Source organism: Belonocnema kinseyi, chromosome 4 (genome assembly GCF_010883055.1).
Source record: "Belonocnema kinseyi isolate 2016_QV_RU_SX_M_011 chromosome 4, B_treatae_v1, whole genome shotgun sequence".
In the NCBI taxonomy this organism is placed as follows: domain Eukaryota; kingdom Metazoa; phylum Arthropoda; class Insecta; order Hymenoptera; family Cynipidae; genus Belonocnema; species Belonocnema kinseyi.
In genome coordinates, this window is record NC_046660.1 from 90,537,339 (window position 1) to 90,550,950 (window position 13,612).

The following is a 13,612-nucleotide window of genomic DNA, read 5'->3' on the forward strand; positions in this document are numbered from 1 at the left end:
TTACTAATAAATTACATCGACGCCTGAGTAGAATAAGGTGTTCGTTCCGAATCTGCTCGAGGAAGGTGTTGGTTCGAAGATCGTTTGAAGAAGGTGCTCGTTCCGAATCTGCTTGAGAAAGGCGTTGGTTCCAAGTTCGGTTGAAGATTGTGTTGGTTCCGAACTTTTTGGAAAAAGGCATTCGTTCGCCGAAGTATTTCATTCTTAAAATGTTTTAGTGGTATCACTGACACCTGAATCCTTATTTTGTTCTTTATCCAATTGAATTTTCATCAAACAAATTGTATACTTAAAATTTTGTAGTGGTACCGCTGATACAGGATTTCGGACTTTTTAACCATTAAAGTTTTCATTTTTTATTAAAACAAGTTTCCTGTGAATCTAAAAAATTAAGTCAGATTTAATTTTGCCGATTTATACAAACCGAACGATGATTATTGATTCAAATGCACGATAAGTTAATTTCAAAATAATATGAATCAGGATTAATTTTGTCGAATTTTTTTTAATAATGTAATTTTTAGTTTAATCTAAGTGATAAATATGCCCGCTGCTCAGGCACGTTATGGCTCAATATGTCAAATCAAGGCATCTTTTCTAAAAGATTACAAAATTTCATTAAAATTCATCACTAGTTATCAAATATATTTAGAAACTATAACTGTTAAATTTGTTTATTAGACACAAATTCAAAAAGTTTGAGCTCTTTCAAAATTTTAATAAAATTTTTTTATGAGTTTTAGAAATTGTTGTCAAATTTTCTGGTACGCATCAAAAAGATTTGCAAATTATCCTAATGACATTTTAAAGTTCGATTAAACTTCAAAAAGATATATGCTATTCAACATTTTTAAAATTTTCAAAAAAAGGAAAAAAATTGTTTTAATAGGTTAAAAAATATCAATCCAAATTTCTGCTAGATATAACATATATTTTTTCGAATCTTTTATCAAGAAATTTCTTAATTAGACAAAAGTTTCAAAAGTTGGATCATTTTCGAAAATATGTAACTTTGGTTTTTTAAGAGATCCATAAGTTTAAAGCGTTCTTTTTAGTATATTTTAACAAGATTTACAAATTATCTTGATGAAGCTTTTCAATTGGATACAAGTTAGCGAGCGCGAGATTCGTGATGAGATTTTAATCGTCAAAGCCGTAGGTGCTTTAAGAACCTTCTTTAAAAACAAATCGAAGAAAAGATCGGTACAATTTATGACTGTAATTCCTCAGAAGTTTAAATCACAGTATTTGATTTAATTTATAATATTTACGATACTTGAAAAAATGTAGTTAAAGTGTACGTATTAAACATACGAAAACGAGCTCGAAGTGCGAGAGCGTACCCGCGCGCCATAGACGCTCTAACTTGGCACGAAGCGCCGCGCGCACGACGCCCAGAGAGATTGTACCCGCGCAGCGGGCATATTTTTCACTTAAAATAAACTAAAAATTACATTACTAAACAAAAAATTCGACAACATTAATCCTGATTCCTATTATTTTGAAATTAACTTCTCGTGATTTTAAATCACTAATAATTGTTCGGTTTGATTAAATCGTCAAAAAGAAATATAACTTAATTTCTTAGATTCACAGAAAACTTATTTCAATAAAATAGTAAAACTTTAATTGTTAAAAAGGCTGAAATCCTGCATCAGCGGTACCACTACAAAATTTTAAGTATAGAATTTGTTGAATGAAAATTTAATTGGATAAGGAAAAAATAAGGATTTACAATTCATGTGTTCAAGCGGGGTTATTCCTTTAGAGTATAACTCATTTTATAATAAAATTATGGAGTGATTTATTACTTATGCTTGAAATAATTACTTTTTTCGATGATCATGTTTATTTAAAAAATATACATAATTTTCTTTGAAAAAAATATATATATTCAAAGATTCTACAAATGTACTGTATAGTATTAGGCATAATACACAATATACATATCTTAAATTTTTTTGAAAAATGTATTATTATTGTTCTTCAATAAATTATGTTAATGCATTCAATAATGTACGAGACGTATAATTATCCAGGACGTCCTTTTTTCGCTAGTATAGGCAGGTTTGTTATAAATAATATAATATTCAATTATCTGTTGCAAAACATTATTTTATTCAACACTCAACACAGTGCATGTCATATACTATAATTAATTCATAATCTAGAGATTTTTAAATAAATTTAAAAAGTGGTGTCGTATTATCTTAGTTTTATATAATTATGCAAAACCGTATGAATTAAAAGCTGAAATAAAATAAGGAACATTTATATTAGAAAACTTTGATGCCTGCGTCAGTGATACCACTACAAAATTTCAAGAATGAAATACTTCGATGAACGAACGCCTTTTTCCAAAAAGTTTTGAACCAACACCTTCAACCGAACTTGGAACGAGCACCTTCTTCAAACGAACTTCGAACCAACGCCTTCCTCGAGCACATTCGGAACGAACACCTTATTCTACTCAGGCGTCGACATGTCCTTGTATAAAGATACTTTCAAAAATAAAAACAAATAGTTTTTTAATTTTACATATGAATAGTATTATTTTTATAAATTTAGGTATTTACAAGGACTGAAAAAACATTATTCATAATAAACTCATATACATACTAGGAAGAGCCTAGTATTGTCATGAAATTTTTTTCCATGGTTTGAGTAGACACTCTGGATTTTCAAAATTTCGGTATCGTTTTATCAAATATTAATAATTATTTCAATAGATATAAATATATCATCTTGGAATTAATGGAGATTTAATTTCTAATTCCGACCACACTTTTTTAGTTCCACCCTCGTCAGGTTAGAAAAAAACCTTGAACTTTTGCTTAGCTCTAGCGAAAAAAAATCAATTAATCATCCAGGAGGAGAAACACTCAAGAGATTAGACTGCTTCACTCTCATCTCATCTATCTCAGACGAAAAAAATTCCAAAAATCTTGAGAACACAGTTTCTTTTTCGATTCGGCGTCCTTTCGACGAATTCTGTTTATTATTTCGCTCGATTCGGATTTCGTTCCTAAATGTGTCTTCAAATTTATTGTTCTGCAGTTCTCCAACACATGTTGCCTGTATAGCTTGTCTGACCAGTTGGCTCGTCTGAAGACTTGTTAATCCATCCCACACCTATGAATAAGAAATCTTTTACCCCATGATATCTTTCCTCAATTGTAATGTTAGTAGGTGAAATATAACATTTTCAAAACATTTGGATTATCTCAATCCCGAGAAAAATGTATCTCTCATTTTTTTATCCCTGTTTCATCTCGAAAGAACGATCTGTCATATTCTCCTTTGTCTTTTTAGAGTGAACAGAAGATTTTGAACAGGTTTCAGTTTATACTAATTCTAGGAATTGGAGAGTCCCGTGAGAAGAAATTTAATATTTTCAGTAATTTATTCAAGTCTAGGCATTGGACGAGCCTCCTTTTACTCGCTAATTTTAGATACTTCAGGGTTATCACTGACTCGGAAAACGGGAAACCCAGGGATTTTGAGCACCAGGAAAGAGCCGGGAAAGAGTTGAAATATTAAAGATCATTTTACGTTTCAGATTTTAAAGTTAATGTTTGTTTCAAAAATGAAAGTTCCTTTTTTAATATAGGGTAAGTGTGGGTATTACTACGGACAAAAAATCAAGACGACTTTTGAAGATAAAAAACAAGTGTTTGAATGCGACCATCGCTACGCATTGATTCCTGAATCAATATTTGGCGTTTGATGAATATAATCCAGTCGTTAAACCCTGAAAAGAAATCAGATTTACGTGAAAAATGCGTATTCAAAAAAAATGTTCAATGTGGGCATGATTGCGGGTTTGCATGATTTACTGCGCGCCACCTACTGCGGTGATCCAATCACTGCGCTGATAATACTGCCATTTCATTTTAAGTGAAGTTGCAAATATTTTGGAAAATTTAAGTGACGCTCACTTATAAATTTATTAACAGTTTTTTAAAATTACAATTTTGTAACATTAGACTAACTGCGACTTTGACAGGTATTATCACTGGCGGCTAAGAAAGGTTAGTTTGTAGGTTATGATATAGCGCCTGGAAAACCACAGTAGTCTATTCATCAAGGCAATGCCTTGATGTATGCCAAATATTGATTTCATAAAAAATATATTGAATAAATTAGTTATAAACAGATACTTGAGTTGATCCATTGGTGATTAGTATAAATAAATCACATAATAATTTTCTGAATTGCTTCAAAGTATTATATACATTCAGAACATTCTAAACCATTATATATATTTGAAACCGCAGTAAATAGAGCATCCGCAGTAATACCCACACTTACCCTATATTAAAGAATTTAAATCTTATGTTGATGGATGCTTCAAATACTAAAGTTCCGTTTACATTTGAAAACGAAAACTTCCTATTTTTATATTTAACATAGGAATTGCATAGTTACCCTAATTTTATATGATTAATTGCGAATAATTTGTAAACCGATGACGGTCGCTGGGTGATGATTCCCGATTCGTCGAGATATCCAATGTCAAGCACGGACGGGCGCGGTTAGTGCTTGGAGGGGTGACCATTTGGGATTCTCGTTTAATCGTGTTTTCATTGCCTTTAATTAATTTCAAGCGGGAGTTTTTACGACAAGGATGAATTTAGGCACTAAAGTTATCGAATGTCTATTCTAACTCCTCTGCTGTTAACCGGCTGTGCTTAGGAGTTTTTGGTTTTATGCAGTTTTCCACTTCTGAGACCAAACTTCCAAGGGAATGTGAGAGCTAAAATAAACAAAAATAAAAATAATAAAAAATCCGGCTGCAGGCGGTATTGGATTTAAGAACAGGATTAAGTACCTCAGGCATTACCTGGAACGCAAATAAATTAAAACCTTGCTTTTCGAAAAAAACTGAGCTGAAGTTAAAGAGTGCCATAAGCTCACGTGTTACATTAGGGTGGCTCGAAAACGCTTTTTTTAGAGGGCAACGATCCCCCCAATTTCATTCCAAATACGAAAAAAGAAATTCCCTAATTTTTAATTTTTCTATTTTTCGATTTTAACAGGTGCCGGTTTTGACTTGAAGTTTCCCATGTAAAATGCATGGGGCAAAATCACTTTTTTTAGTTTCTTGAATAATTTTTTAGGGTTTATAAAAATATGACGGGAAAGTATGGGGGCATGTAGAGAATTATCCAACGAAGAATTTCATATATCAGACATATGGGCTTGACTCCCCTAACTCACCCCCACGAGTACCTGAAAACAACCCTTGAAACAAAAAATGTCAGTTCTTCATGAAATCGACCTTTTGAGCACTATATTCTCGTATTTTTTTACTGTAAATTATTACTATTGGTCTATTGAAATATTTATTAACATTAGTTAATTCATTTTCAATTATTTAAACAAATGGAATTTGTTTGAATAATTTCGTTTCGAATTTTTTTTTATATCAATTATTACTGTGGGTCTAGTGGAATATTTATTAGTAATAATTAATTACTGATTAATAATTAATTTATTAATGAAATTAATCAAACAATGTTGATAAATATTCCAATGAAGAAATATTCATAATTTTTATCCCAAAAATATTTCAACAAATTACATTTGTTCAAAACCATTCAAAATTAATAAACTAATGTTAATAAATGTTCCACTAGACCAATTGTAATAATTTTGAAGGAAAAAAATGAATGTTCGAAAAAAATATTTTAAACAACTTCCATTTGTTTAAATAAAAAACAATTAATGAACCAATGATAATAAATATTGCACTAGACCAATATTAATAATTTTAAGTAAAAAAGACGAGAATACAGTGTTCAGATGGCCGGTTTCATGAAGAGTTGACATTTTTTGTTTTAAGGGTAGTTTTCAGGTACTCGTAGGGGTGTGGTAGGGTTGTCAAACCCATATGCCTGATAGATGAAATTCTTCGTTGCATAATTCTCTACAGGCCGCCATACGTTCCCGTAACATTTTTTCAAACCCTAAAAAATTATTCTGAAAACTCAAAAAAGTGATTTTTCCCCATGCATTTTACATGGAAAACTTCAAGCCAAACCAGCACCTGTTAAAATTAAAAAATTAGAAATTACGGAATTTCTTTTTTCGGATTTGGAATAAAATGGGGAGGATCGTTGCCCTCTTGCATGCAACAAAAAATTGCCATGCATTTTTGGACCACCCCAGTGTTACATATTTGGTCTTCAAATGTAAAGTTTGCCCACTTCCGTTCATTTCGAGGACATAAAAATATAACTTTATTAAATAATGCACAGATTGAACTCTGCTTCCCCGATTCACTTGTTTTGTCTATTTTTTTAAGAATTCCTCTTCCTCCTATTTAAAAAATCGCTTTTTTCTCGTTTTTTCGTTTAAATGAGAACTGATTTAATAGACCACAATAAAAAGTCCAACTACTTTTGGTTGTTTATTCTTTTTAATTGAGAAGTCTTCTGTTATATTGTCGGTTCAGGATTCATCAGTTTTCGTAAAAAATTCTACTATTATTGGGTGGAAAATTTCTCTATTTTGAGGGAAATTCTATATATCTTGACTTGAACTCTCACATAAGAAACTACACGGAGAGAAATTTCAAAAGATTAATTCACGAGCGCGCGATTTGAGAGCTACAATTTGCACGTAATTTTAAGACCTGTGAGCAAAGGGGCGGGGCCTAATGCCTGAAACTTCGATACCTATGCTTTAAAAACGAGTGTTGCGAGTACTTAGTTCTAGCGCCAAAGCGTGATAAAATCAAGGAGCAGTACCGTGAATGAATCTCCCGAAATTTCTCTCCTTGTAGGGTTTCAATTTTGTTTCAGGTCATTTTCTTAATAACTCATATTAAACTTTGGTTATTTTCACTCTTTTGATCAATGTCGAAACGGAAAAAGAATTGAATTGATTTCAATATTCGTATTGCTCAATATTAACCAATTATCCTTTAATTTTGTTCCGTTACTTTTTGACGCCATTTCTTTGTTGATAATAAAACTTTTTTTTCTGTACTTAAGAATATGTCACTCCTGTTTTGAAAGCCTTTTGGGATGTGAAGTCTAAAAGCACTTATATAATAATTTACATTAGATATTTTATCTTTAAAAAAATATATAATAAAACAATTAGTATTAAATAATTACTATTGTATACGCTCAAAATTCAACCAGGAAATTTTCATTTTTGAGCGGGAAACCTGAGAAATAGCCTGGAATATTTTTTAAGCTTGAATGACCTCCCTGTGCTTGTATTTACAATTCTGACAATAGATTCTATGTTCTAAAAATATATTGAGAAGAAACATTTGATTTCAATTTATCCTCGGCTATGTCTTGTAGATTTGCAATAAGATTCAGACGCACAGTAAATAATTCTGCATTATCCTTGAAAGATCGGGAAATTTCCTTATCACAGAAAGAGATATACAAGAACTATTTTACGATTACTTTCGCATCTGTAAAGCGTATCTTTCTATCTTTATCATCGACTCCTTGGTTGCTAGTGCAACTGCCAATTCTGCATTCCGGAAACTTTGAGAGCCTCGTTTACGAGAAAGTTTATGTTTTGCGCTCTGGCCTTCGGGCTCGAACTGCCAACGGGCTCGGATTTTCATAGACAAGGATTTCAAATAGTTTGCATCGGCTGCTATAAACCTGTGATTGATGCTTAATTATTTCCTGGAGTCCGTGCAACGCGTTTTTGGAATCGTTACGTTACTTTCAGGAATGACTGATGCCTCAGCCAACAAGGACATACTTTGAGATTTTTTGCTATACGACCAATGATGCGTTTCAGAACGAGGATATAAAATTTGCAACTGCATTGTGAGATCGTTTTACTAAACGTGTCTTTTATACCTTCAAGGCCGTAAAATCGTGGGCAAAAACAGTGTAAGAGTAAATATGCTAGCCATAAAAGTACACCCTCTTAAACGAATGCAATTCTCTCATTGTTTTCCTGCTCTTATAAGGTACGGCATTTAATTTAACAATCGCACAAAGCCAGTTCGATCTTCAAGGAGTTAGGGCGTTCCTAGCTAACATTTCCCGAAAAGGAAACCCTCAGTTTGTTCCTACGAGACTTATATTTTATCCAGGTAAGAAGCGACTTTCTTGGTCTTGTTTGTAATTCATTCATCTAGAAATCCCACGTTGGAAAATTTAAATGGGTTAATGCATTTAAAAAGACAAGCTTTCAGTTGCGATTCTGGATTTGATTGCGTCCAGAATATAATAGGCACTTATTCTTCAAGGCTTATCATTATTTTCCTTACAATTAGTATCATTGCAATGAGAAAGGATGTTAATCTAGAAGATGCAATCCTCAGAATTTAAAAGATAAATCGACATTTCAGGACTTTAAAGTATTATCAAAATTATTATGCAAATTTGAAATGCAACAGCGTGACAACTGAACCGAGATATTCAGGTAAACTTATTTTTTTATTGGGAATTAAATCAATTGCTAGTAAAGCAGCTTTCGAATCATTCGAAAATCAGGGTATCTACTTGACTCATAAATCGGAAAATCCGGAAAATGACAGGTAATCTGATAATATACAAATCAAAAGTGCTTCCATAACTTCAGGGAATCACAGTCTTTTCCTTATTCCCCTGCATTGACCTCCTTTTCCCATTTTTTCTTTAAATATGCGATATTTGAAAATCAACTGACGGTGGGTGGGAACTAAATCATTATAGCCAGTTCCTCTTTTGTTTGTTCATGCTTGAGTGCTCGCCTGAGTGACAGTTACATATCCCGCGCACCCCGCGAAGCTCCTGTTACACCTACATGTGGCGCGGTCTTAATTATCGGAAGTGATATAGAAGGGAGGGCTATATTGAAGAGTTTAACTGTAATTATTTTTAAACCTCAAATATTTTTTCGCTGGACCTATACAAAATTAATTTGTTGGAATGTAAAATATTGTAGGAGCTGAAACTCAAACTATTTTTATTTTGAGTTTAAGAATATTAAACAGTTCAGATTCAAATTTACATTCGAAATATTAATTATAGTAAGTACGAAATGACAAATCTTGGAAACAAATCTTTAATTATGTTTTGAGTGCAACGACTTAATTATTAATAATTACATTTTTTAAAGTGAAATCATTCTTAATTATGAGAGCAATTTCAAAAATATCAAAAGTGTTTATTCAGCATTTGATTTTTTCTCGGACTGTTTTTGTCATCGTTAGTGTATTTCCAAGGACTTCCAATTATTTTAAATTAATTTTTACAGTTAGGGACAGGCAACTTCAGTAAAGAAATATAATTTTAACAATTGGGACAGGGAATTCCCGCAAAGAACCATAATTTTGACATGGAACTTTGAATGTAGGAAATGTAGGAAAATTATTTTATATACTACAAAAATAATTCCTGTTTCAACTTAACCTTTCTCAGATTTAAAAAAAAGCTTGGAACCTAGCATTTTCGAAAAGGAACAGAAGTTTTGGAAAAATCTTTTTATCCTGACTTAGAATTATAATTCTATTAAAAAACTGTCTGTTCCAAATAAAAATAGCAATTCTTATGAACAAAAATTATTTTATTTTCCAACTCTATTTTCTTAATTCTTTTGAAAAATTTCGTGTTCCAAATCAGAAATCCTTTAAATTTTTCATAATGTTTATACATCGTTTGCAATGATTCAAATCTTTAAGTCTTTTTAATGGACCGAGATAAATCGGGAATTTCAAACCATCTATCAGGTATGTACCCTGCAAATGTGAATAACTTGATATCACATGAAAATATTCAATTTTTCATGAGTTTAATATTAAATTATTTTGAAAATTTTCAGCTTGTAATATTTTCAAATTCTGTGTTGTGTACTAATGATAATTTTCGTTGTACTTCTACTATGGCTCTGTTGGTTCGAACCCCATCTTAAATACTGTGCATTTTCACATTTTTAATTCTAGAAATTTGTAAAAATTTTGAAGAATAAATACAATTTAAAAAAAGTATATTCTTCTAATTTAACCATGTAAGTGTAATTTATATATCCAATTTAACGTATACCGAAAAACTGAAATCGTAACAAAAATAAGTCAAACATCTAATACCCGGAACTGATCAGTTATCTCGTATCTCTGCATTCATCTGAATAGTTGATATACGCAAATGAACTTTCTTCTCAGCAGGGTTTCTAAATAGCTAATTCCCTACTCTGTACTACTAGACTTTTGCATTATCAGAGAAACTTGACCATGTTGAATGAACTACATTAGGCTAGATCATCCAAATATTTTCTAGCTGATAAAACTTTTCTGGCTTGATGTTTGCCAACGTAAAAAATTATAACTTATTCCAGGAAAAGATTTTGTAAAACTTTTGGGTTAAATTGTGTGTAAAACATTTTTATGTATGAAGAGCCAAGCATCTTATTAACGGAATATTCAAAAGATGTTGACTCGACAAAATTTGTGTTGAATCGACAGAATTGTGCTCAGGTGACCTATAGAGACGGTCAATTCTGAGTTACTTTGACGCTTCTGCAATTCTATGTAATTAAAGGATCGAAACTGACAGGCTTTGAGTTGCAAATGGAACAGATTAAAGTTCTAATATTTTCAGATTCGAGACACAATATCATAAAAAATGTGTTCAAAGTTAGAAGCTGTCAAATTTGTGAACACTAGACAATTCACAATTGTATGATGAAGGTTTGAAAACTAGGAAGCTTTTAATTTTAAAAGCTTGAATGTTTGAAGACCCGAATTTGAATGCTCCTAGACGTGATTTTGGCTTTCAAAAACGATATGTTCAAAATTTAAATCTCAAAATGATGTTGATAAAATGTATCTTCAAAACCTTAAAGGTATAAAATTAGATACACGTATCCTTGAAAGAATGATTTCTCTTTTCAACATTCACTTCTCAAAGCTACTTGTACAAAATTAGATCTGTATTACTTGTAATCTTGCAAAGTTCATTCTCCCTTTTCTAATTGACCCAAAGAAGAAAAACAAGACTGTATACATTTAGCTAAGAAAAAAGCGATCTCTTCATCTGCATGACTTAAGCAATAAACCACCTTTACAACCCTCCTCAACACTTTGTACTCCACAAAGTACACCACAGAGCACCTCTGCATGAAAAACATCCACATGCATAACTCTCCCCTTGAGGCTTCTGCCTAATCTAAGCGGCTTGCCATCGTCCGGATCCGCACCCCTGCTACAAAAAACGCGATTAAAGAAAGAAAAAAAGGAAAAGAAACGAAAGAAAGCCAAGTCCCCTCATGTAAACACATGCGAAACCGCAAGGTCTCTCATCGGCGCGGCGGTCGACGTCCTCGCGCTTGACGGAAATTGGCGAGTTTGATGACCTCCCAGCATAAATATCGCCCTACTGTTTTCGCACCCCAGCTTCCCGAAAATAATTATTCCCATTCTGAGCTCTCTTTATCCCTTTGTTTCAGGAGTCAAAAGCTGAATCAACTGACTCGAGTGAGCAAGTCTTCCACCGATTGGAATTGAAGTTGAACAAAGGAGGAGGAGGCACAAGTCGAGAGCCTCGCAAGGTCTTCAGTCTCTCCCGCTATTCCCGGTGTCTGTGTCCGGTATGTTTTCATTGTAAATACAATCAGCAAGCTCTGAAAGTCGTTTCTCGCAGCAACTCTTCTCTAATGGACCAGATACACATTTGACGAATCTTCTAAACGTAAATGTCGTTGACGTCTTTGACATCGTCGAAGCGGAAGAAGTTCGACGAGGCGGGTCCTCGTGCTCGGGATTGACATGATCCAATCGATGGTCACAGGGTCGACCTAAAATCCACGTTCAGCATCCCACACACAAATCAGAAATCAGGAATCAGAAATCACGATGAAACTCGATACCCGACCGGGCATCAGGATCGAGGTCTAGACATTGACCGACGCCAAGACCCAAGAGCACACTCGCGGGACGAGTTCTCCAGTTTCTGTCGGGCATTCATCCATGTGGCAGGAATCGCCGACGCGATGAACAGCAAAGGCTTTCGAACCTGTCGTTCAGAGTACTCTACTTGGACGATAGCAGCGCAGAAAGACGTCAACAGTGTTTTTGACTCGAGGGGAGATCCTTAACGCTTGAGTTTCGGCTTTCGTCTTTCAGCTTTCGGGAGAAAAAGGAGGAGAGCTGCCCGGCTGCAAGAGCAGAGCCTGCAAGCAAGCATGTCTTACATCTCGTATCGGCTGGCCACGATCGCTGCCGCGGTCATCTTCTTTCTGGTGATACTTTTCGTGATCCTCTGGACCGGTTTATTGAGCAGTGATACCACTGGGATCGCTAGGGCGTACGGCAAGGATCATAGCGCCGCTCTCACTGATTACGAGCAATCCAACAAAACTGACAAGCGACAAGAGGATGAAGGCGAGGACTTATTGATGCCAGATAGATCTGTCGCCAATTCTCTGGAATCAAACACAACGAATATTAGCAACGAAGGTGAGTCTTTTTTGGCTCTTCATTTCAATAATTCATATGCGTCGGAGATGCGGCTTGTTTTATAAGCAGAAAATTAGACTATTTGTCCATTAGAGGTAGTCCAAGAACGCATTTGAAATTTTTTGGAGAATTTTTCACGCTAGCATTCGCCATATTTGGTTAGATAAAAAACCGAATCTATTTTAAATCGAACAGGTTCAACTTTTGAAGTCACAGAATCTCTTGCGGACAAAATATGTTGTTTTTTTTTTGAGAAAATTAGACGATATGTGGTAATAAACCGTAATTAAATATTTTGAAAATAAATTGCATTTATGGTTGGCCATCGTTCAAGACAAATTCAAAATCATCACAGATTGCAAGTCTGCTAGTTGAAGTGTTTCTAAATTTCGATGTGTATTAAATTGAGAAGCCTTCACTTTTGGACAATTTCAAATGTAAATGACTTCGAATTTTTATCGCCTTCAAATTTTTATTTATCATAATTATAGACGCTTTTACATTTAAAATTCTACGAAATAGGATTTTTTCAATTAGAAAATTTCGTTATTCAAATCATTTTTCTTTTTCTAAACTGGTTAACTTTTGAATTAATTAATTACAATTTATGTGAATTGATATAAATCTCAATTATATTAACTGTAATTTTGAACCGTTGGAGCTTAGTTGAAATTCTGCTGGTTAAAATGTTTGTAGATTTCGACGTATATTACTTTGAGAAGACTTAATTTTTTGACAGTGTCAAATGTAGATGATTTAAAACATCTGTCGGCTTCAAATTGTTATCCATCATAAATACATAGATGCTTTTAAATGTTTGAAGCGGAACATTTTTTTTAGTCAAATAGTTTATCTTTTTCAAAATTGGTTAACTTTTGAATTAATAAACTGCAATTTATGTAAACTTATATAAATGAAAATTACGTCACCTACAATCTGTAACTTCGAATTGTTGAATTTGAAACCAAACATTTTGAAATTCAAAACGAAAAATAATGTACAATTATACAGATCAAGCCTTTTGCTTTCAAATGCATTCTAATTTGGAAGTTTCCTGAATTTGAACACTTACACTAGAGTGGAATGAAATGGTTGAAATTAATCGAATCATTTAAGCCGAGCTGAAAAAGTGTTGGTTTGACATCCGAAAGAAAAATAATAAAAGAAGAAATCGGTTGATGTCTGTTGTTC

At 33.1% G+C, this 13,612-nt stretch overlaps 1 protein-coding gene across 3 annotated transcripts in view; it reads left to right on the forward strand.

Moving 5' to 3' along the window:
- LOC117171443 (A disintegrin and metalloproteinase with thrombospondin motifs 9) overlaps positions 1 to 13,612 on the forward strand; it is a 263,326-nt gene that overhangs the window by 180,198 nt on the left and 69,516 nt on the right. For all 3 annotated transcript variants that reach the window (XM_033358776.1, XM_033358777.1, XM_033358775.1), the window contains one exon: positions 11,413 to 12,421. In XM_033358776.1, coding sequence (XP_033214667.1) covers positions 12,148 to 12,421 — 274 coding nt within the window. In that variant the 5' untranslated portion in view covers positions 11,413 to 12,147. The remainder of the gene's footprint in view (positions 1 to 11,412; positions 12,422 to 13,612) is intronic.